At 35.6% G+C, this 25079-nt stretch overlaps 2 protein-coding genes across 2 annotated transcripts; one reads left to right on the top strand and one right to left on the bottom strand.

Annotated features, from left to right (window-relative positions):
* The first annotated feature begins 41 nt into the window (after positions 1–41).
* LOC121315064 (ankyrin repeat and MYND domain-containing protein 2-like) lies at positions 42–12756 on the top strand. Its single transcript, XM_041248958.1, has 10 exons — positions 42–269; positions 791–855; positions 4940–5078; positions 5358–5456; positions 5789–5949; positions 7009–7223; positions 9075–9210; positions 11483–11611; positions 11885–12029; positions 12259–12756. The coding sequence occupies exons 1-10, from the start codon at positions 203–205 to the stop codon at positions 12423–12425; spliced, it is 1323 nt and encodes a 440-aa protein (XP_041104892.1). The 5' UTR covers positions 42–202; the 3' UTR covers positions 12426–12756.
* Positions 12757–13831: 1075 nt separating this feature from the next.
* On the bottom strand, positions 13832–19380 carry LOC121315062 (leucine-rich repeat-containing protein 72). The gene is made up of 9 exons (XM_041248957.1): positions 19092–19380; positions 18767–18840; positions 18294–18363; positions 17633–17714; positions 17291–17404; positions 16669–16758; positions 16079–16228; positions 14985–15015; positions 13832–14696 (listed from the first exon to the last, which is right to left on the bottom strand). The coding sequence occupies exons 1-9, from the start codon at positions 19107–19109 to the stop codon at positions 14531–14533; spliced, it is 795 nt and encodes a 264-aa protein (XP_041104891.1). The 5' UTR covers positions 19110–19380; the 3' UTR covers positions 13832–14530.
* Positions 19381–25079: the final 5699 nt, after the last annotated feature.

Here is a 25079-nt window from a genome sequence, read left to right as displayed (position 1 = left end):
CAATTATATATTACCACCCCCCTCTCTGGTTGCCAAATGAAACATACCAGATGAAGGCTTAACACGCCGAGCTGCACTATTGCTTGTGAACTGACCGGATACAAAGGGAGAGTGTCTTGTTTTACTAACACATTCGGTTTTGTATACACAATATCGCAAGCGTATGACTAGTTCTCCAAGTAATTTTTAAAATAATAAAAGTATGGCCCCTCCGAAAAAAGGAGATCTTACCGATGAAGAGAAAGAGTTAGTGCACGCTATTGCAGAAGGTAAGGTGTGTGCATTAAGTGATTTTCAATCAAATTACATACAATTATCATACCTATACTGTGCATAAGTTAAAATATTTGTAGTTTAAAAATATAACAGTGCATTAAACATTTACAGCCAGTGAGTAACTCTAGTGTTTATCTGACATTTTCAGTGTGCATGTTTATTTTGTGTAGGCCTAAAACGATACCGATATACAGGAAGACATATGTGTATATATATATATATATATATATATATATATATATATATATATATATATATATATATATATATATATAGACACACACACACACACACAAAGAAACACCTGTAAAGAACGTTCGGTTTGCTGCTATTTGAAAGTGAGATACCGTTCTGTTTTCTCACATACATTCTGCTTTCTCAGTCGTAGCATAATGCATGCTGTTTTTCTGTACTTCACAAGTACGCAGGTATAGCGATTTCATTTAAAAAATATAGCAACATAAATAAACTATATATTTTCATACACATATAATTAACTTTATTTCTTGGACAGGAAATGTGCAGGAGGCTTCAAGAGTGCTGGGATGCAAAGGTGTTCGTGTCAACTGTTTGGATGAGGTGAGGCAGAAAATGGGGAATACTTTTCACGCAATGTTCCGGCCCTTCTGTAATAATAATAATAATGACAACTTTTGTTATCTAAAAAAATAAAAAATAAATAATTATAGTCTTAGTGCACAGCAGATTTACTGCTGTTTATAACTGCTGTACAATCTCTTCTAGCTTTGATTTTAAACATGTTATTGTGTGCCAGGCTCCACAGGCAGAAGTCTGTTACGTTTGTGTGTAATGTTGCAGAATGTGCTGTACTGTAATTATGGGTTACACTTTGCACACTGGTATGTATACCCAGGCATACCAAAAAAAAAAAAAAAAAAAAATTAAAACAGTACTGTTTTATGGTATTTGGGGAGGATTGAGTTATCTGTTGCCTCTTTTACCCTTCTGGAACAGTTTATCTAAAGTTGGCATCCCTGAATACATCTGCGTCCAGTCTAAATACATTTGCATTCATATAGTGGATGAAGATCCTGATGACCTACTTTTCATGATGCTGGTCACCCTAATTCGTACTGGGGATGTAATCACCCTTATGGAACAAAAAATATTTTTAATATATGGTAGAAAAGTTTGATCCTTATACTTTTCATATATATAAATTGTACCCTTTTTTATATGTTTAAAATATAATTTAATCTGTAATCCATATTTATTTTATGTGGATTACAGACAATGAAAATATGTGGTGCACCACATATTTTCAATTTGTAAAATACATATATGGATTACAGACTAAAAATATATTTTAAATATATCCCATATATTTCAAATATATTAAAAAGGGGATCATTTCTATATATGAAATATAAGGATCATACTTTTCTACCATATATTAAATGTTTTTCACCCATGAGGGCTACTAACATGCTTGTTTATTTCATAATCCCTTTTTTTTTTTTACTCTGCTACTTTTTTTTATAATATAAAAGTCAAAAATAAATAAATTATGCTGTCTAATATTTGTAGGTTTTTCTGTCGGCCATGTAAGAACACAATGCAAATAATAACATACACTTACAATCTTCAATGTATCTTGAAGCATATGGCAAGGACTGTAAGAGTCATGAAATTGCACTCACAATTAGAATGATAATAACAAGTGATTGCTAGAGGATTTGGACTCTGAGAATTCTGTTGGGAACAGCTGTTGCCAATCGTTCTGTGGGCCTGTCACAATCAGATGAGAAAGCCTTGTTCAGTTCTTGTCCACTCTGCTTGATCTGACTTTGACAGCCACTGCTATAGAAATATAAAGCCCAGCGTTACATATAAGCTATATAGACCCTAACATTGATGCAGTACATTAACTATAGTGTTGTTTTTTTTATTAATGTAACTAGCAGAGATGCAATGTTTCTGATTTTCCCAAACTGAAGCATTGGTAGTTTCAGCACTGTCAGTGGGTATTTGATAGCTCATCGCACACTTTGCTGCTTTTAGACGGTTCATATTAGTTCTCTTTTTTCCTGGAATAAAGTAACATAAATCAGAAGTAATGTCAAGACATACCTGATTGATTGTGACAGCCCTCAGTACGGTTTGTTGATGAAAGGTGACGGTGCTACTCGCACTGCAGGTATGCGCAAACACTCAGTACATGTGTGTCTGAAATTAATCACAAAGATCTTTCATTCTGGCCCAACAATGCCCGGTCAAAGTCCAAAATTAATCTCAAAGGCCCCGTTCACACTTGCGGTTTAGGCCGGTCCAGGAAAATGAAATTTAGACCAGCTTTTTGATGCTGCCTAAAGTAGGCAATGCCGCCTCAGGGCCAGCCCATCTGTATGTGTAAACCCAATGCAGGCCCTGGGCCGTCCTTATCACATCAGTGCAGTGACGTAACTCAAACCACTCCGCCACTAGGTCGAGTGTAGTAGATCAAACAACGTCAGTTTTAAGAGGTAGCAACTGGGATGATGCAGAAATTAATCCTTAGCGGTCCATTTATTCAACCCTTGTCAGGCTTCTCAGGTTCAATATGTTTTCACACGTACTGTTTATTTTACACACACTGTTTTAAATATTTATTTTTTTAAGCGTAAAACAGGTTTAGAAGTCACTGAATCACAAAAGTACACTCAGTACTGTATCGCCAGCCAAGTCCCACCCTTTGTTCGCTGTATTTTTCACATACCGCGTTATAGACGTGCATATGGATTAACCCTCTCCTGATTTATCACAAAACACATCAATAATGCGATCCAAGTCATTATTTTATTACTATAACATATCAAAAAGCCCTGCAAATGTCCGTGATATTCTTTGAGCGCAGCTGTCTCCTTTTTGTCCGTGTTATCGCTTGAGGTGGCCCAGACACGGACCAAGGCCCGCTCAGTAAGTGTGAATGGGGTCAAAGATCTTTCATTTTATGTTTTCAGGAAATAGAGACAGATTTACGATTTGAAGAGCTTGTTTGATCCATCTACCTGAGTAGCGTCACTCACTCACTCACTCATCTCATTCATAAAAACTACACAGGAAGTCCGGTTTCAGAAAATAGGCATATATTTAAAAAAATTTTTATTGGCGACATGACTATACAAAATATTTAATGAGATAGAAGACAAATTTATTTTAAACTAATTATTAAAATCTAGATACGTATTACTTACTTAAATTACACTCTGTTACTCTGCTGAGCACGCTGTCCAACTCTTAGATCACTTGTCATAAACACTGTCATACTTGAATCATTCACATTCAACCCAGTACCTTCATCCATCTCTCTGATTGTACAGTTCATTACAACTCATTATTATTATTATTGTTATTTGTTGTTATTAATAATATATGCAAGTGTCAATGGGATTTCTCATGTTCAATTTTGTACCGATGTTGCAGGTAATATTTTTCCAAAGTGTGACGTAGGTTTTATATATATATATCTCGATTACTATCCGGCTGTTGCGGATGGTACTATGCAAGTGCCAATGGGGTTTTTTGTGTTAATTCCTTGTTCAGAAGTCTGCCTATCGCTCGGAACAGGAATGAAAGAACTGAGGGAGTGATTTGGGCTCTGCCCAAGACGCAGTGGGCAGACCGCGGTTTGCCCGTGCAAAGCCCAAAATAAGTTATTTTAATTTTTATTTCTGGCTTTGCTCAAAGTCAGCATATAAAGTGAACATATATATCTTTATCTGTATATCACAAGCTGCAGTATTACTCAGATGTGATTAGCATGTAATTTGCCACTTGCAAACGACCATGGTGACAATGAGTGTACTAGAAAAATAATATACAAAGTTGAATGTCTATTAAAACATTATTTATTTGTTTCTACATTGTGTCTAATTGTAGAATACATATGTGATACGAGTGATGCAGTAACACTGTATTGAGCTTACTTGTTACTTACTGTATTGAGCTTACCATTAAAAAAAAGACGTGTGTAATAATGGTACCGTTCCCTTTTCTGCTCAAATGGAGTTAGGTTTTAAACTTGAATTTTTGTTTTGCTGAAAACTGATTGGACGTCAAAAACAGCTGGGGGGGGGATGGGGACTGTTAATAACAAAAACAAACCGCTCATAATTGACTTGATTCTCTAGCTGGCATTTTTGATAACTTAATACATTTTGTTGTGTAAACGATGCAGTTTTAATGAAACTGTTCATGGCGGTTTATCCACCTAAATAGTTTATCTGAGGGTCATGGTGACCTGCTATTATTTTGTGTTGGGACCAGCCATACAGAGATGTGATATCTAAAAAAAGAGACAGCGTATAAGTACACTGGCCTCCCCTTAGCGTTCATGCTGCTTGTATTTACTGTTGCAACAAAAAATAGTGGGACCAAGTTGATCGCATTATTGCTTGGTTGTTTTTGTACGTGTGAAATGTTTTTGGTATGATGTATGTTTCTCATATGCCTTATGAAACAGATATGAATATCCTTCAGTTGATGTGGCTTAGCCTGGACGGGTTTCTTGAGTTAAGGTTCTTGTGTCGAACCTTGCGATGGTTCTACACAACTTCCCCTCCAGTATTAAAGCAGAATGCTGGGAAAGATTGTATGAATGACGCCGTGCAGCCAACTTTGGAATGCACATGGGAAAACGATAATGAACAAATTTCCTTTCCAGCATGGGATGACTCCACTGATGCATGCAGCCTACAAAGGGAAAGAGGACATGTGCAAATTGTTACTACAACATGGAGCTGATGTAAACTGCAATGAGCACGAGTATGGATACACTGCCCTTATGTTTGCAGGATTTTCAGGTACATTTTTTGTTACAAACAGGGTTGCTTATGGCTACCAAAATATTCCCCCAAAAATATTTGGTGTTCCTTTAAACTCCCTTACACAGACATACAGCAGAGCAATGTGTTCCAAACCCTGTTTAATTAAAAATACAACTATGTATTTCACAGCCTGTTTTGCCAGAAATCAGTTAAGGTGCAGAAGTCATTCTCTGGCTTAAATAAACATCTTTATTTCTAATGGCTAATGTAATTCTAATGGCTGCTGTATTACAAACCTTATTTGTGAAACTGTAGGTAATAAAAACATAACTTGGATGATGCTGGAGGCTGGAGCTGAGACGAATGTAGTGAACTCCATTGGACGGACAGCAGCACAGATGGCTGCCTTTGTCGGTAAGCTGGACTGAGCTGGTTAACGCTCGCATTTCAGCCTGGCTTTGAAAAATAAGAGGGGGGGGGGGTGACAAAAGCTGATAGGCCTCATTCCAGCCTGAGTTTTCTAGGCCTACTCTACAAAGAAATCATATTAAAAAACTGAGAAAATATGGAGGATTATCTTTTTTTTTTTTTTTTTTTCCCCATTCCAAATTGGTATTGTTCACTTTCTCTGCCAAAGGAAATGTTATGTATTTATTAACTTTGTTATAATGATTTAGTTTCTGGTGTACTGAGAGAGAATCTGGCTTTGTTCTTTTTATGTTTTTATTTATTTATTTATTTATCAGGTCAACATGACTGTGTGACAGTTATCAACAATTTCTTTCCCCGAGAAAGACTGGATTATTATACAAAACCCCAAGGTCTTGATAAAGAGGCCAAGCTTCCTCCCAAGCTTGCTGGACCCTTGCATAAAGTCATCTTGATGACTAACCTGCACCCTGTAAAGGTAGAGTGACTGCATACTGAAAGCCTTTCACGAGTTTAAACAACTGAGGATAACATCTAATGTCACCTTCACTGTGGCTTTTAGGTCAAGTTAAATCGTGGGAATCTCACAAAAATAAAACCTTTGCATTGGTAATAATTGGTTCTTAAACACCATTTGAGGTATTGACTTCACAATTACAGGTATAACCTTGCATGCTACATGTATTGGTGACATTGACATCTAGCTAAATATGACTGCCATTTAGAGGTCGGGTTACTTTCTCAGTTTCTTGGCTATAGAGACTGGATATACTCATTGGATTATTTTCTTAATATTGGGTACAGTGCTGTTTTGTACTATTTCTTCATTTAAGTTACCAGAACTGAACTGCTTTACTGCCACATTGTTTTAACCTGTGGACATATCAATGATACAGTCTTTTTCACGTGTCCATTTTATTTCACATTTACAAACCATTCCGATATGCTGTTCCCCTTACATTATTCTTCGGGGATGCTTTGTTTTTGTTCACAATAAAGGCCATTCCAGTCTAGCTTTCCCTCTAGCTGTTATTTGGAATTGTACACAGCATTATTTCCAGTTCAACTGATTCCTATTCCTATCTATAAAAGTCAACCACATTAGCCAAGAGCAAAGCTCATCAATAAAACTTTAGCCCCCTAATAAAAGCATTCTGCATTCCCCCATACAAGAAATGTATATTTTTACAAGAATGGGGTATGGTGTTGATGTTTTTGTTACCAGTCATATAGAACTATTTATGATTACCCATTCCCTGTCCATTAGTTGCTTTAGAAAATTGTTCAGTCAGGGTTCACCAGAGTTTATTCAATATATTTGCAGTGTCCTGTTGAAGGTAGTGTAATTGGACTCTGCAGTCTGAAAAGTTAGTACACATACTGAAAAGGATGTATGTTTCCTAGACTTTATGTAGAAGTGCTGTTGCCGTTATCTTCCCTTTTGAAACTCGGCATGTGAAGTATTAAGGCAAATGGACAATGTACAGTAGTTCAGTTCTTTATTTTGCACTGTTTGCTGCTTTCCTGGTTTACACAGATTGTGATGATGGTGAGAGAGAGCGCTCTGCTGGCTGATGTGGCTGCCCTGGAGAAATGCTATAGAGTCCTGGACCTGATCTGTGAGAAGTGCATTAAACAGAGGGACATGAATGAGGTGCTGGCCATGAAAATGCACTACATCAGCTTCATTCTACAGAAGTGTGTTACTTTCCTAAAGGAGCGTGAGGATAAGCTCGATGGCCTTATTAAAAGGTTTGTGTCCTACTTTACACTGTAATGCTTTTTCAGCATTGATCTGATTAGTAAACTCAGGTCTCGGTTTATTAACGAATTGGACTTTTCAAAAAAAAAAAAAAAAAAATAGTGTAGCTGTTACTAACAACGGTAGTAGCAAAGTTGTGTGACTTCTAAAAGAAAATTGAGTTATTATGAATAACTTATAACATTGAAACTGCAATACATTTGCATACTTTAAATAGTCTCCCATGTCTTCTTCATTCCAGTTTAGGGTTTGCAGTGTGTGTCATTAAAAGCGGTATTCAAGGATTACACTATGTAACACAATTTTTGTTCCTGGGTAGTAAGTGTTATTTCCTAATTGCTTATGCTTCAAAAGTATAGAAAATGGCTATTATTCCCCACAAACTTTGCTTTTGTGACCAGGACAGTGATAGTTTTAAATTTATCTATTTCCAGTGAGAAAACGGGAGAATTTGTGTCTTTCCGTTCACATAAAGTCAGAAAAAAACAACATATGAATCCAAATTAACATATATTTATACTAAAGTAATACAAAAATGACCACAAAAGATTTAGAAGTGAGTAGTTTTTCGAGATTTACGATTATACTGTAAATCACTTTCATGAATCAGCCCCCAAATGTAGTCTCCCATCATGTTCTTGTTATACTGTCCTTGGTAGCGGCATTCAAAGTCCAGTATATCCTGGTGGAAGAGCTCGCCTTGCTCCTCCGAGTACGCTCCCATGTTCTCCTTGAATTTATCAAGATGAGCATCAAGGATATGGACTTTGAGGGACATCCTACAGCCCATTGTGCCGTAGTTCTTCACCAGAGTCTCAACCAGCTCCACATAGTTTTCGGCCTTGTGATTGCCCAGGAAGCCCCGAACCACTGCGACAAAGCTGTTCCAAGCCGCTTTCTCCTTACTAGTGAGCTTCTTGGGGAATTCATTGCACTCCAGGATCTTCTTTATCTGTGGTCCGACGAAGACACCGGCTTTGACCTTTGCCTCAGACAGCTTAGGGAAGAAGTCTTGAAGGTACTTGGGAAGGCTGCCGACTCCTTATCTAGAGCTCTGATAAATTGTTTCATTAGGCCCAATTTGATGTGCAATTGTGGCATCAGCACCTTCCGGGGGTCCACCAGTGGCTCCCACTTGACGTTGTTCCTCCCCACAGAGAACTCGGTCCGCTGTGGCCAGTCCCGCCTGCGGTAGTGCGCCTTGGTGTCCCTGCTGTCCCAAAGGCAAAGATAGCAGGGAAACTTGGTAAAACCACCTTGGAAACCCATCAGGAATGCCACCATTGCAGCCTCTTGATGCCATCTCAGAAAAATGCAGATATGTATCCACTTAGGAAGCTGGAACTAAACTGAACTGGTGGGCTTAAGGCCCCTGTATTTATACTACTGTTTATATTACTGGAAGTTACTCCAAGTTTACTCAGCACTGAATCTATCTGGAATAGGTAAATTTCAAAATATCACTGTCCTCGTCACAGAAGCAAAGTCTGTGGGGACTAATAGCCATTTTCTATACTTTTGAGGCATAAACAATTAGGAAATAACTTGCTACCCAGGAACCAAAAAAATAAAAAAAATGGTTACACGGTGTTATCAATAAAGCCAGTAGAAATTAACCTTTTCACTGCCACACAGTTTTTAACCTCTGGATATATTAATGGTATAGCCTTTTAGTTTGTTTCACGTTTCCATTGTAAAATCCTGTTTTGCAAGCCTCTTGGATTAAGCTACTGGGGATGCTTGGTTTTTATTCACAAAAACTCCCCATTTCTAGTTTTGTATTGAGTTGGGCTGTGTGAGACTTTTTATACATGTTTTTTTTAAAAACCATCTTCCAACAGTTTATTAAAAGGAAGAGACACCGATGGTTTTCCCTTATACCAGGAGAAGATGATCAGAGAGTGTATAAGGAAGTTTCCTTACTGTGATGCCACCCTTCTGCAGCAGTTAGTCAGGAGCATTGCCCCTGTAGAGATTGTAAGTAGCACGCTGTACTGCCTTGTCATGGTTAATTACTCTAATTGTTTCCTTAATCTTCATGTGGATTTGTGTGGAAGATACTAAACTCTTATGAAGAAAGCAGGGCATGTGTCTATGTTCTCTGGAAATGCATTCTGATAAAATACATAGCAATGGGTGTTTAAAGTCCTGGGACTGTATTCTTAGAAGTCTTAAGATCTAAGTGCAATTCTCCAGATTCTTTAGGATTTTCTTAAATTTCTTAACTTCTTAAATATAGTGGTGCAATCGGCAACCTAATTTCATAATCGATTCACATACGCATCTATCGACAAACATTTTATTTTTTCAAAATCAAGAACAAACATTAGAATTCCAGTAACTAAACATACTGCTTTGCATAATAAACAGCAAGGTGTACCTTATCTTAAATGTACTTAAATACTTGAGTTTAATTAACAACTGAAAAGAATATGTGTGCTTCGAATTTAATTACAATTGTCGTAAATAATAAAAATCATACATGGATTTATCAAATATCTAGCATAGAATATTATAAATCACAAATACCTAGTTCCGCACATGAACATACTTTTAAAATAATTGTTGAAATCTTTGAATTCTACTGTCTACAAACTACAAGAATTTGAAGATTGATGTGCCAAGAAATACATAAACCGTTACTGTAGACCTTTGTTCTTAAAACACAGAGTCAAAAAACATCTGGTTTTTATTTTTTCAAAATCAAGAACAAACATTAGAATTCCAGTAACTGATAATAGCAAGGTGTACCTTATCTTAAATGTACTTAAATACTTGAGTTTAATTAACAACTGAAAAGAATATGTGTGCAAGCTTAAAATGGCGGAAAAAAAATGAGCCGATAGGAGGAAAGTGTTTATAGCCAGATGTAGAAAACATTTTGTTTGAATTGAGAACTTTGAATGCCTTTAATACATACTGTTAGTTGTTCTACATGTCAGTGAAACACAGTGTTTTGGTCATGGTTCTGATTAACAAAATGAATGTATTTGTACAAATGGACGTTGAATGCAATTGTACTGCACTGTATGCAACACCAAAACGTTGTGTTCACTGGTTATTAGATGGTGCAGTGTTTAGTTTATTGATTTATTGCTTTTTTTAATTGATGCAAGCAGTACTGTTTAATGCTTTCCTTTTAAATTTGAACTAATACAATGAATATGTAAAAGCCAATGCAGCTAGAACTGTAAGTATGGTTTTGGAAATAAATGTTCAGTAAAGCAAAGATGATAAGTTCTTGAACTTGTTTGGGTACTTGATAAGCTAAAATAAAATAGGTTAACACAGATGTGATGTGGGATTTATAACTTGATTTTTACACTCTGTTAATTGTTACTTTTTTCAATTTTAGAAATTTTGAAAAATTGAATAGTTGCAGCAGTTTAACTAAAAATGAAAAACACTAAAATTATTAATGGCATAAAATGTTGCAAACAAGGATTATTTCGAAACTAAACGTGTGTTTTTCTTTATTTATCAGTGTTGAGCGTGTAGGGGGAAAATAAATTGTAAAAAAAAGTATTTTAAACACAAAAAAAGACGTTTTCCTAAAATTGAAGTCTCAAAAAGGAGGTAGCGACTTTTACTCCGGTGCGACGTATACAATAACGTATTTTTACGATGTAAAGCAGGGGTTACTTCATGAAACAGCTAGAATCACTAGGCAAAATACTTTTTAAAATGTTGTTTTATTATAGTAAAATTTGTGTGTAGTATGTGTCAATAATACTTGATTAGTTGTATTGGGTTAAGAAAGAAAAGCGTTTTGGACTTAAGTAACATAATTAAGATGCTGAAAAAGGAAGGGGGCTGGGGGTGGGCTTATTAATCTTTTGCCAGTAAAACTGAGCACTAAAATGAAGGCAGACAGTCGACTAGGCTTTATTCCGCGCACGTACGGTATTCTGAGGTTGGGTTGTTTTATTTATTTATTTTTTTTACTTTAAATATTTCTTCTACATATCTAATAAGGCCTAGCAATTAGACAAGAATTTTGCTATCTTAAATGTAACAACAATTTTAAGAAGGAATAAGAACTTTGAAGAATACTAAGAATCTTAAGATCAGACTTAAGAAACATGTGGATTTAAATAGATTTTTCTTAGGAACATTTTAAGAATAAGGCCCCTAAACTGTCCTAGTGAACGTAAAGCCGTGAGAAATAATAGCAGGGGTGTAACAGTGTCCTGGTCAAATTCAGATAAGAGTAGAATTTGAGATCACTGAAAAAATGTCTTCGTTCTAGGGCAATGATCCCACCGCTTTCTCTGTGCTTACCCAAGCCATTACTGGCCAGGTTGGTTTTATCGATGGTGAGTTTTGTACGACCTGTGGCGAAAAAGGAGCTGATAAAAGGTGCTCTGTTTGCAAAATGGTAAGCTGTTGTCCATTATCTTTTAAACAAAGATATGTAGTAAAACACAAATCTAGTATGACTTAGTTTACAGTACACACTAGAATAATATTTTAGTATTGTATTATGTATCTTTTTATAATGTGAAAAATACCTAGAATCTGATGGTGTCAGTTGCAGTTAAAATGTATGGTAAAAATGTAAAAGGTGCTGACAAGAAGGATAATGAATAATATACCAATTAAGCAAGTTTGAATCTTTTTTTTTTTTTTTTTTTTTTTTTTTTTAATGTAGGTGATATATTGCGCCCAGGACTGTCAGAAGCAACACTGGTTCACACACAAGAAAGTCTGCATGAAGCTACGAGATCAGAGAGAAAAGCATGAAGCGGAGGTTGCTAAACAGAAAGAAAAACAAGAAAAAACTAAACTAAACAAAGGTTATTTATTTAAACAGATTTATTACAATGTCAAGTTTCAAGATGGCTTTACTGTTTTTGGTTTTTACAGCTTGAACAAAATACTGAATGTGGTGTAGCTGTTATAACTGCAGGTAGCTCCCTAGGGTTACTGAAGCTGTGCTGTCTGATGACAAGTGTCTGGATGTCCTGCATATTTTGTTAAATGTCATTGTTGATTGATGTTTTTCATCATCTTTTAATCTTTTAGGTGAATCTGAGGAAGCAATAGAAGGCACTTCTGTTCCTCAGGAAGAACCCAGCAATGGCCATAATGTTGAAGAGAAAACACAATGTGGTGAATGTGCAGGTTTAAGCATTTCAGAGAGTGGGATAAGTACAGCAGCTTCTGAAACAGAACAGACTTCTGAAGAGTGATGTTGCCCTCACAAGCTTGGCCAAAGTCCATTTCTGGTAATGCATGAACACTTAATCTGTGCTCAACAAGGTCACATACCACCAGTGCTACATGGAAAACGCAGGGAAGTACATTGCTAGTTATTCTGCAGTGGAGTTCATGAATGGGATTCCACATGAACTGTGCTGAACCTGCTAAGCTTGGCATCTTGCCATTTTTAAGATTTCTTTCTGTTGCTCAAATATTGCATCTACAAAGTATGTTAGTAATATATATGTGCCTTGCAAAAGTATTCAGACCCCTGACCAATTGTCTCATGTTACTGAATTACAAATGGTACATTGAAATTTCGTTCTGTTCAATATTTATTATTTAACACTTAAGCTCAAAATCAGTTATTGTAAGGTGACATTAGTTTTATTTTGGGAACTATTTTGAAGAAAAATAAATAAACTGATACATGCTAAAACAACAAAAAAAATCACTCACAAAATAGGCCTCTTTGTTTCATTATTTGGTCTCTTAAGCCATACTAATCAATGTTACAAGAAACATGTGTTGTGCTTAGCACCTGGTTGTTTTATAAACCATCGTGGAAGATATATTTCTTAGCTTCATTTTGAAACATTATTTAAACTACCACATAATATAATTAAGCAAAAACAAATCCACATGAGAAAGCTGTTTTCAACAAGTGACCTTAAACGAGTGCTGTTTCACTTGTCACAAAAATCATTGTTAACGTTACCAAATACGTGTCTCTATTAGATTAGAAATTGAAATTTTGGAATGATGTATTTGAAAGTTTGTACATGAGTCATGTCGTTATAGAATTTTTTTTTTTTTTTCCCCAAATAAAATGGTGTTAAGCTTTGTATTTGTACATGTTGAGTGTAACTATTCCAAGAGTCTTACATTAATTACAAATAATATACAGTGATATGACAATTGTTAGCTTTCCAATGTTTGAATAATGTCAGGTCTGGTGCAAGTCTGACTAGCTGTATTCTGTTGAACCATTCATATTAAAAGTGTAAGTAAAGGTGAGCTTTGTACTTGCACTTACCTTTTTATTTCAAAGTTGAAGTGTGTTGTGTTCAGATTTATTGTAAAATGTAATTTTCTGTTGAATGCTTTTATTCCATAATTTAGAAAACTGACATCTGACAGTTTGATTTCTTAGAGATATTTGTGCCTTCTTATCTTAATGTCCTCTTCTATATAAAATGCCTCTTAAAATATTTTGAAAACCATGGATTACAGACTGGGCTGGTCTATTATTCCAAAATGTCCAAATAAAACAGTTTTATTGGGACTTCAAATTACAGTTATCAGTCGCATATCCGCCCTAACAGTTTTTTTCCCCCATGCTCAACCTCTTCAGCAACTTTAATTTTATTATTGAACAGATTAGTTCAGATATTGTATATCCTACCAAAGTTTTCATAAACTGTTGTATGTGCTCCGTGCGCTGCCATTGCTGGTAGTGTCACGTGAGCTATTCAGTGTGTTGATAAGCAAATAAATCCTGTTCCCCTGCACGGCATGTCAACTTCGACCTCCGTCTCGATCTCCACAGCGAATGCACCTACAGACACGGCAGACGACTACTCTGTCACAAGCATTAATACTCTATCTTTTTAAACAAGGGATTTAGGAAAGCTGCCTAATAAAAGCTGCATCTCAAAACAATAAATTATGTGATTATAGCAATTGTTACAGCGGAGTAGAACGGTATTTAAAACAGGATTCATTTATCTGCCTTTTTACATATCCACCCTTACTCAGGTCCCACTGCAGTCAGATATGATTACTGTAGTTGTGTTTTTCTCTCTCCAATATATTATGTGGACACCTGTGGAATAGTAACCAATTAGAACACCAGAACTGATTTGTATGAGTTTGAGGGGGATCATTGTTACCAACTTTAGCTGGATTTGAACCAACAACCTATGTTAAAGTATGTATATCCTCAGTTCCCCCTAGAAATTGTTTTACATCAAAATAAAATGACACATTTCAAGTTTTTATTTATTTATTTTATTTCCTTTTTATTTTGTTAGCAATAACATTTGGGTGACATGCCTACAGTACGGGATAGGATTGGAGTATGTTTGTGAACATATCATCTGAATTTAACAGTAATTATTTTAGGTGAGTCAGAAGGTTGATCTTCCAGGCGTTTCTGCTGTGATGAAGGTATTGTGTTCCAGTCAATGGAGGAGAACTGCATCACTGATCTTTGCATGGCCCTGTTCAGCACAGCCGCATCTCGGTCCTGTAATGGAACCCTAAATATACAGACACAAAGATATTATTACTGGTTTAAAAAACATTGTGCTTGGGTATAGAACTGCCCTCCCAAAATGTCATATAATCTATGGAGATTAAAATAATGCTGCCAGATGTGTATTTTGTTAATGGAGCATTTTCTGTGACTGGAAATACTGTGCAAATAGCTTGTTGATAAAAGACCTAAACATGTCCCTTATTTAGTTTTTGTATCACCCCAGGGCATTGTTCAGTTTCTGTATTTATGATGTCAACAAACAGGGTAAAACAAGTATTGGTACACTTACTTTTTTTGGTTTCTTCTCAAGCCAGATTTATCTGAAATAGAATTATCCAAGTCACTGCCAAAATGCATATAAGACCAAAAGCATCTAAATCACTTTCCTACATAAAATGTGGGTATTAATTTAAATAAACTCGCATTTAAATGCCCAAGGTATTCAGTGTTAATGAATATGTTATACCCAGGGATTTTTGTAAACAAAAAAGCTACCCGATCTTCTAATTAAAGAGGGATAGCATTTTTGTTTGTAGACCTAATGTACTGACAGCTCCCATATTGTTCTGAACTTGAAGTATATATAGGACTGACCCCTTTTAAATCTTTTAGGTTTTTGCTAGTCAAAAATATGTATTCGTAGAAAAATCAAAAAGGTGTATTCATACGAACAAATGTTGCTATAGAAAAAGCAGTAGATTTTCCACTTCAAAAGTTTTTTTTTTTTTTTTTTTTTTGGGTGATCAGTTATTTGTATTTATTTTCACCCCAAATTTGGAATGTCCAGTTCTGTTTTTTCTCTAACCGTAGCGAGTCCCCACACAGCACAGACATTATGAGGGCCTTTACGCCGAGCAAGCCAGAGCAAAGCTGGGTGGGCTATTGATCCTGGAGAACGGAGATCAGCCCTGCTTTTTATCCACTCTGAATGTGCGTGGTGTCTGGCCAGTAGGGTTAGTTGTTATGCAATGAGGAGATGCAGTCGCTCCTGGTTTCCCATCCACCCTGTCCTGGGAGCATCAGACCAATGTGATGCCCCCTTCAGAGGCCCCAGCAAAGTTTGGCTTTTTTGTATGACCCGGACGCGAACTGGTGTCGTCCAAGCTGTATGAACTTCAAAGATTATATACAAAAAATAAATAAATAACACAACCACCAACTAAATTGATCCAGTGCTTTGTATGAAAGTGTTATCCTGAGATTTTCAAAATGTTGCTGCCGTAATTCAGTTATGGTACCAGTATCTTATCCCAAGTCTTTACGTATTCAATGTTAACTGTATGCAAGTGATCATAGTTAAGTGTCACAAATTGAAAATAACATGGGGCATCAGCAAAATACCAACAAAAAAAGAATAACGTATGCGATCTGAACACTACTCACCACAGTAAGTGAGGGACCTTATTGCTGGAGCTCTGGCTTTTGCTACCAGTGGTGATTTTACCCGACATCCAAATGCTATCGATTTAAGGACACGGGCCCGCTCAGCATTGTACAGGCTGAAAGCAGCATTTCTCTCTTCTTGCTTTACTTCTGGAAAAAGAATGAAATGGTAAATTGCTTTGCTAGTCTCACTACTGTGTACATGATTCAGAACTGTGGCATATTATTGTAGCATACACATATACTGCTGGTCCCCTTCTGAAACTTTCAATACTACTACTACAATACAGTATATATCCTGACAGCAATCACTAGCAAACTTTCGAGGGCAAATTATTTATGTGAGAGTTCACATAACAAGTTACATAAGACATTTAAAATAAATAACAACAAAAAAAAAATGTTAAATTGTACTGTAGCTCAGAGTCGGTGGAGAAATCACCTAACCTCCCATGAAGAAAAGCACTGACCAGCCAAATAAGACTACACTTGTACAACAGAAGGACTAGCCTGTGGAATAAAGTATGTGGAAAAGGAAGGGGCTGTATGTTATTTTTACTGGTAAAGGTTTATTTTATCTTTAAACTAACCTCTTCTGTCAAGCAAATGCAGAGATGGTACATAATGAATGACATAAAGGCGGTATCCTGAATCTTGTGCCAAAGGATTCAAGAATAAACCTGAAAATAAATGTGTTTTTAGAACTGGATAGTTTATTACTGCAGTATTTTTTTCCTTATACGGACGAGTCATTTGGTATTTAAACAGAAGTTGAGGTAGGGTTAAAATGTAAGTACTATACCTGATATTTTATCTATCAGGTAAGTTATTTTATTAATGGAAACTAAACAATATAATGCTGGAATTATATACAGTCAGATGAAACCAACAAAAATGTCTGTGTTTTGATTATTAAATGTTATTGTATCATTACATAATAAAATGGAAGACAGCAATGCAGATTCCTGTGATTTAAACATATTGAAAAAAGCATAAATTAGATGTACAAGTAAAATTACAGCAAGCACATTTGAACTTGCATCTATATCATTAAGGAAATATTATAAATTAGAAAATAAATGCCTACAAGCAATTCATTTCTTAAACATTTGAAGGCTGGGAGATCTGTGAAACTATCATTTGTTTTGCTGTGGCTTTATTTACATCCGTATTTATTTACAGTTAAATGAATCCATTGTCGTGAACGCTTACTTAGTGTCTTCAGAAATTGCATCCCCTTGAGTTCTGACACAGTGTCAACCAGCTTTGTCAACTGGTTGTTGTGAAGCATCAGAACCTGCAGGGATTTCAAATGGCTCAAAGAACCTAGGATGTAAAAGAACATTCTAAAGTAATACTTAATAATTTATTTCAGAGAAATAGTGTACAGTACCTTAGAGCGTTAAGTACAATAACTGTTTTCAACATATTGCATCAGGGTGGCTATCAAGCCAATGTGACCTGTTGCTTTGAGGAACAACAACGTAACAGGTGGAAGCGGCTGTGTCCTTTAAACCTATACTACAAGCAGAACAAATAAAGCTAAAAATGTACCTGTAATATTAGTAAGATCGTTGTTGTGGAGGTACAGTTCAGTTAGCCGATAGTTATAGTTCAAGCAGTGTATTTTTTTAATCTGTAAAATAAATTGGAAGATTAAGCCTCCATTTGTCCAAATCTTTTGCAATTTGTTTCTGATAAACATGCTGGAGAGTTTTTCTTATCAGATCTATCATGGACATTTCACTATAGGATCTACACTGATTGGAAGAAGAAATAATCCAGGTCTGAATTCATTAATAATGAGTATGCTGCTATAGTAAAGTGAGTCCAGACTTTTACAGCCATGGTCTAATTATTATTATTATTATTATTATTATTATTATTATTATTATTATTATTATAGCCCTAAATTGCAAATCTCTCATTGTAAAATATCTCTCATTGCACAGGTATCTGCTTTTCCCATTAATGTAAAGACTAGCAAAATATCACACCAGATAATACATACTTGTCTAATACAAATTGAAAAAATGGCCCTCATTAGTGGTCATCCAGACCTTGTTTAAACCAGGTTCTTAATTACTTAATTGAACAATTACATACCTGCTTGTAACAACCAGTAGGGATCTACTGTACACCGCAATGCAAATATCAACCAATTTTACAGAAATGCTGTTAAATAAATACAGAGCTAAAGCTTTGTTTTCTTTACCTTATTGTTATTTAGCCATAAATATTTCAACATCTGAAATCTCGAGAGATCAGAGACATCTGTTAGACCTCTAAAAGAAGAAATTAATAAAATTAATAATTAAATGTATTTAATACTCTAGATGCATGCACAATTCAGACTATTTGGTTGATATATATATATATATATATATATAATATATATATATATATATATATATATATATATATAAAGTTTTATGTTGTATTTTTAATCAGCAGCATTTGAATAATTAAAAATAAACATAACTTGAAAGGCAAGACCTTTTTAAGACCTTGAAAGGCAAGTTTTTAAGGTATACCAAAATATAGAGCATGCAAAGAAGGGGATTAGTGCACCTGCAGGCGTTACAGACATTCACAAACATCTTGTTAGCATGCACAAACATAGTATATTCGACTGAGAAGGATTAGAGCAAAATGAACAAACCATAGTTACCTCCCCCTTCTACTTACTTGGTAGCAAGATACAGCTCGTTGAGGTCCGCCTCTCTTTTGAAGCCGTACTTCTGCAGCTGATCTTGTATTACCTGGAAAAGGAGACCGTGACACTAATTTGTATGTTGATTTTTATGAGAAAGTGTAACGTGTGGTTGCCATTAATTAATGGACATACATTGCAAATATTAAGACACGGTAATATTGCTGGCTTTGTTTTTGTAAAGTAAATTTAAGATAACGTGACTAGTAGCAAGCCTTTGCTATATTTACACTTTTTCACATCTCTACAATGCTTGACTCAACAAGTGTTTGAACTGTATTTCAATGATTCTGTCCCAACCTTTTCGCACGAAGCCATGACCTGTCGGGTAGCGTTCAAGTTTACTGTTGCCAGGAAACGTCACCTTTCACCTTTGTTTCATAACAAACACGAAAAAACGCGATGCACATGAAATGTCTGCATTTGTTTTAGCGTATATAAAAGACGTAGACCTACAAAGGTGTGAGTTGCATGCGTCGTTGTTTGAATGTATTTATTTATTTGTTTGTATAACTTCAATGATGTACAATATTGTGCTTTCTGTGAGGTCTGTCAAGGGTGCAGGTCCGCCAGGAGTTACTAAGGGGCGTTGCACACGATCAAAGAGGCCAAACAGCCAATGGGCGACAGGCACGGACTACACGAAGCTGCTGGTGATTGGCCGTAGAGTGGGATGAGGCGGGACTAACTATGGCTAAATGCCAGTGACAGGGGAGGGAGCGGCTGTGGCCGGCTGTTGAAGAAGGATTGAAAGCGCAGCTCCACCCAGAGATTCCTTGTTGTGTATTAGTTAGTTTAGCGGGGTAGGTCGTGCCCCACAGCGACCGGTTTTATTGTTATTTAACACTTGTTAGAATGTATTTGATGATTTTTTTTTTTTTTTTATCGGGCTTAATAAATATCGAGTTTGGCCCTGAAACACGGAGGGATTGCTGTGAGCGAGACAGTGCACGCGTGGGGTGGCGTGGGGTGGCGTGGGGTGTCGAGGGGTGGGTGCAGTCATGACTCCAGTGTGAATGCTGTCCAATCATGTTGTGTTTGTGCCTCGTTTTGTTTGTGGGCTCCAGTAACGTGCCTTGTTATGTCTACACTGTATGTCAGGTTATGTGTTAAGTGTTACTTGGTTTCGAGGGGTGTATGAGGGGTAGCGTATACGCTGCAATATATTTAAACAATTAAAATTTAAATGCGCTTGGGTTGTTTGTGTAGTTATATGTAGGAATAGTTGAACACTTTATTGTTTTTTCTTTTTTAACTGTTTGAAGAAAAATATTAAGCATACATATAAAGCTCGCCACTAGAGGGCATACTTTCTCTTCCAAACGATTTTGCGATTACCTCAATAAAGAAGTCAGTGATGTTTCAAAATGTTTTTTTTTTTTGTTTTTTTTTTTGCATTATTAAACTTTACTGTAACTTCTATTTACATATTTAAGATTTTTTTATTTAATCATTTTAGAAAACAGTTGCTCATATAGAAATGTAATTTGTACCAGAAACACATGCTCATGTGGTACGTTAACAGTACATCTCCATACAGTGCATTCAGTAGGTGTAAATCTCAAGTGCATCTAGCAAAATTATCAAATGCACACATTGTGCTGTCTACATACCTACATGTGGGGCCCCTGCTACCCTTTAGGTGTTTTTATTTACATTTATTTAATTTTATTTGTTTTATGTAAAGCTTTTACATACTGCCCCACATCCTTTGATTTCTTTCACATCTGCTTTGATTACAGTTAATGCATGCATTTATTATCCTAAATTACAAGGTTTACATTTATGTTGAATAGGTCATTTTATAATTTGATTGATTTGAATCCGAAAACAAATGTGCACAGTTTACATGTCAAACTCAAATCAGGTTTGCAGGAATCAATATTAGGCAGATTAGTTAAGCAAATAACAAACACAATAACACTATATACAGTATGACTTTGGAAATAAGTTTATTTGGTGTTCAGCGAAGAAGTCCAGGAGTGTTTGTTGTCCTGGACAGATTATAGTCTGGTATGGGTATTCAACAGACTCACAATGAAGAAGCTGGGATACTGGGGCTAACGCTTTTCCTGTTAGGATCAATTATTTTTTTATGAATGTGTGTATTTTTATTTTTTTTTAATAAATATTCTATACTTTTTTTTTTTAAATAACACACGTGCAATCTTATAATACAAACATATTCTCAAATATATCTTTAGCATTCATACATGTAGAAATCTAAACCCACAACCCAAACTTATGCCTTCAGTAATAATTATTACATAGGAATACATTAGTACTCTCTCTCTCTCTCTCTCTCTCTCTCTCTCTCTCTCTCTCTCTCTCTCTCTCTCTCTCTCTCTCTCTCTCTCTCTCTCTATATATATATATATATATATAGTATCTATTTTTGTAATTAATTTATAAATGGGCCCTAATTAACACCAATTTTAACTGCACAGAGACATTTTGGGACCATTTAAGACCGGGTAACATTATCTGTGTTGCTTCTTGTTAGTTTTGTAAGATTAACATTCTTTTCACTGAATCAAATAATATGTTAATAAAATAATATATTCATCTTTATGTTGAATAAAAAGTATTTCTGAAGCAGATAACCTGTGTGTGTGTTTTTTCTTCATATAAATATTCTGTGCTTTATAGCAAAAAACACATTTTTAATTATAAAAAAAAGGAGGCAGCCAACTTCTTAACTGGGCAATGCAGGATAGAGAGATTTTCAAACAAACACTTCCATGTGTCACTTCAACATTGAAGCACATTCATTATCTGGAATGTGTGTTACAGTAAGGCTCCTCAGGGATTTAGACAGAGTTCCAAGAGCCCATGGCCATACTGTTCTTTGTTCTTTATGCTTCACTTTCTATTGTCTAGCTCTCATCAAGCAGCTCCACCCTCTATTGCAATGTATGCTCTTTCCTGGTAATGGACACGCTTATGCCATGTATCCTGTCAATATATCCATAACTCAGACATTGTCACCTAGCAGTCTATTATCTTTCTCTTTCTAGACCAACATTACAGAGTCATTGTAGCTATTGAGCTCTTTAAAAAGACAATCTCATATTTCCGGTTTTTGAGAAGTACAAATTGACACTGCAGCGTATCATATATACTGCAGTGTGATTGTTCTTTTAATCCTGCCACCCCCAAAAAAATCCCAGTGCTTTTACAGCAAAGCCTTTCCATCCAAATTCAAACATCATCCCTTGGGATTGTGGTTTTCTTTTTCACTGAAATATAAGTCTCTTCAGGAAAGGTAGCTCTTTAAAAGAAAAAAAAAAACTGATTAGACAGGGGTGTTATGAAATCTCACATGAAATAGACAATATTATTACAGTCTCATACAGGGCATTCATGTGGATTACATTTTGGAGTATTTATTAAAATTCAGGTCACATTAAGGGCACTGTAAGGTTAGTGGATACTGGGCAGTGATGCACTGCTGGTGAAAATGAAAAATATGCAGGGAAAAATGTCTGTTGTATTAATAATGAATATGTTTGTGTTATATAAATTCAGCACAAAGAAGACAGCCTGCTCAGTGTATTACTAATTCACAAATATACACAGGTGCATCTCTTGACTAGGCTATGTATATGATGTACACTATAAATAACAAATTATATTGAAGAGTGCATGTTTCACAGACTAGAAATAATAACACCACACAAAACTGCAGACCTCTGTAGTAAGAAAAGATTCCTCACTTTTACCAGTTTCAAAAGTATACGTCTGGTTTGCTTTTGTATCTCAGCAGAAATGTAATGCCCTGTTTTGCTCAGTTAAATTATGCTGTTGAAGTGAATATGCAAAAATGTGATTTACTTTTTTGGGTTCAGAGCTTTATTAATGGAGATTTACTCAACCTAAATGACCAAACTTTGAAAATGATGCCTCTGTTTCAAAGAGTTAGATATTGAAGCTGCCCATTTGTTTTCTGTTGCAGAATGATTTGCTTCTATGTGATTGACTTGCCCCTAAGTGTAATCAAATGCCAATTTAATGAAATACATTTAACTAAACTAAGAATTAAAAACATTGGGACTCTTGGTAGGAGTGAGCCAGCCAAGGACTGTAATTTGCTTTTACACTCAAATCCTCTTATTTTCCAAATGATGTCACTTTTACAAATGAAAATACAGTCATTTTATAAAGTTTCCAATTGATTTGAGATCTTTTGTATAAACATCCAGTAGAAAGGCAAATGCAAATAGCTTTTGTCCAAAAGTATACAGAAGGCATGTATCTGAGAGGAAGAGATCATGTTAATTTGATATAGCAGTACACAGGTGTGACAGACAGCAAATTAATCTGAGCCAATAATCTCCCTCCTGACCTGTGAGAACACGATATAACTTGAACAGTGTGCCCCAGACTGGCTGGTTTGATAGTTCATTCCAGGGTCAGTCAGAAGTTGGTCATCCAGGAAGGGGGCAGAGCCACAATACCAGAAGTTAGCACTTTACTGCGGTAGGCGATGTGTCAGTTATAGATTGGAGGAGATGTGATTGCACTCGCTACCAAAGGCTGCGTGACTGAACGTATATCAGGGAATGTGGCCGAGCGATCTGTTCCTTTCTTATGGTTGTGAAAGACCTGTAAAAGCCTAAAGTAACCGTGAGTTTTTGTCGTGTTGTGTCTGTCTGTCTATTAATTGTCACCCTAATCATTAATAGAAGACTAAATCTGGGAGTTATCGCTAATCAGCCAGCGTCACCTCTGGACTGCACTGCACTACTGTTTCACTGTTACTGTATAATTCACCACTTACACAAGGAGCACTCACTGTTGGGATTCGTGACCGTGTCTGTGTATAGTGTGTGTTATTATTATTTTTGGATTGAACCCCATGGTTTTGATTGGTTTTACACAGTGTATAATCAGTCTTATTATTTAAAGCTATAAATAAAGCTTTGTTTTCACCATTTAATTTTTGTTGGACTGTTGTTATTAAGCACTGCATCACCTCTACACCTCTACACCACTTTGCCACAACAGGTCAAAAAGCATATAAATTATCTTATGAAATAATGTTTTTAACAATGTAGAGTAACTTACACTGTACTGCAATCATACTGCAGCTTTTAGGGGGTGGGTAAAATACTACTTTGTACAGTAAAGTTGATATTTTACTTTTATTATAATTGAGTATTGATCATGTTTTTTAATTATTATTTGTAAATGTTGATTGTGTTATTCATGTGTAATGTGTTTACATTAAAAAACAAACAAACAAACAAAAAAAACATTGTAATCAAAGAACGGCACAGAGTCTTTTAGTGAATAATTCAGATCAAGGATCTGCAGAACGTAATCAGCGTGAAAAACGACATTGCTTAGCTGCCCTGACCTTCGTCAACAAAAATTACTTAACCACAATTATCATTGAATTGTAATTGAACATATGGGTTATGTGGGCACCCGTGTTAAATGATTATGTTGTCACATAACCCACTTTTTTTAGCCTCAAGACCTTATAGGTACTTTTCACCCAAATCTCTGGCGCTCCTGCATAGTATAGTAAGTAGTATGGAAGTGAGGAGTCCTTAGAAAGATAAATTCAGTTCACGTGTCGGTTTATTTTTCATAACGTTTGTATTTATTGGATACAAAAACATAGCAACTACGGTGTTTCTCATGAATTTTTATTTTTCTTGTATTTTTGTAAAATACAATGCTGATACTATATTATGATGTAACATATTTTAGAAGGTGACAGATTCAAGACACACAGTACAAAATGCATGTATGTGAAAACCGGAATTATTTTAGAGAGCATAATGTTCCAACTACCAATTTCAGGAAAAATTTTTTTGAGAATAAACATGTATGTTCTACTTTCATTAAATGCCACTTGTCTTTGAGGTGAGGTAACTTTAAATTTTTATTAAATTTAGTGTTCCACGTCCCCACCTGTTGCTCCAACTGTTTAGGGAATGGACCTGTCATTTTTCGTTTCATTGTTAACATCCTGACAACATTTTACAATTCTAACTTTTCAAGATGTGTGCTCTTGTGCACTGGGTTTTGAGATCTGTCTTCTAAATCACTGCAGGAAAAAGTAACATTACAACAAGTGCTGATGGATGGTTATTTCTGTGTCACCTGTTTGACAATGTTAATAGTGTAAAAAGTTATCAGGATGTTAACAATGAAGAGAAAAAGTACAGGTATGTTATTTAAACAGGTGTACAACACGTGGGGATGTTATATATTTTGGAACCCTGCTATTTACTCTTTAATTCCAGCTGCCAATCAATTATCTTCATGGCTGACTAA

This window comes from Polyodon spathula, chromosome 4 (assembly GCF_017654505.1).
Source record: "Polyodon spathula isolate WHYD16114869_AA chromosome 4, ASM1765450v1, whole genome shotgun sequence".
Lineage (NCBI taxonomy): Eukaryota > Metazoa > Chordata > Actinopteri > Acipenseriformes > Polyodontidae > Polyodon > Polyodon spathula.
The sequence above is the reverse complement of the archived record's forward strand: the minus strand, read 5'-3'. Positions and strand labels throughout refer to the sequence as shown.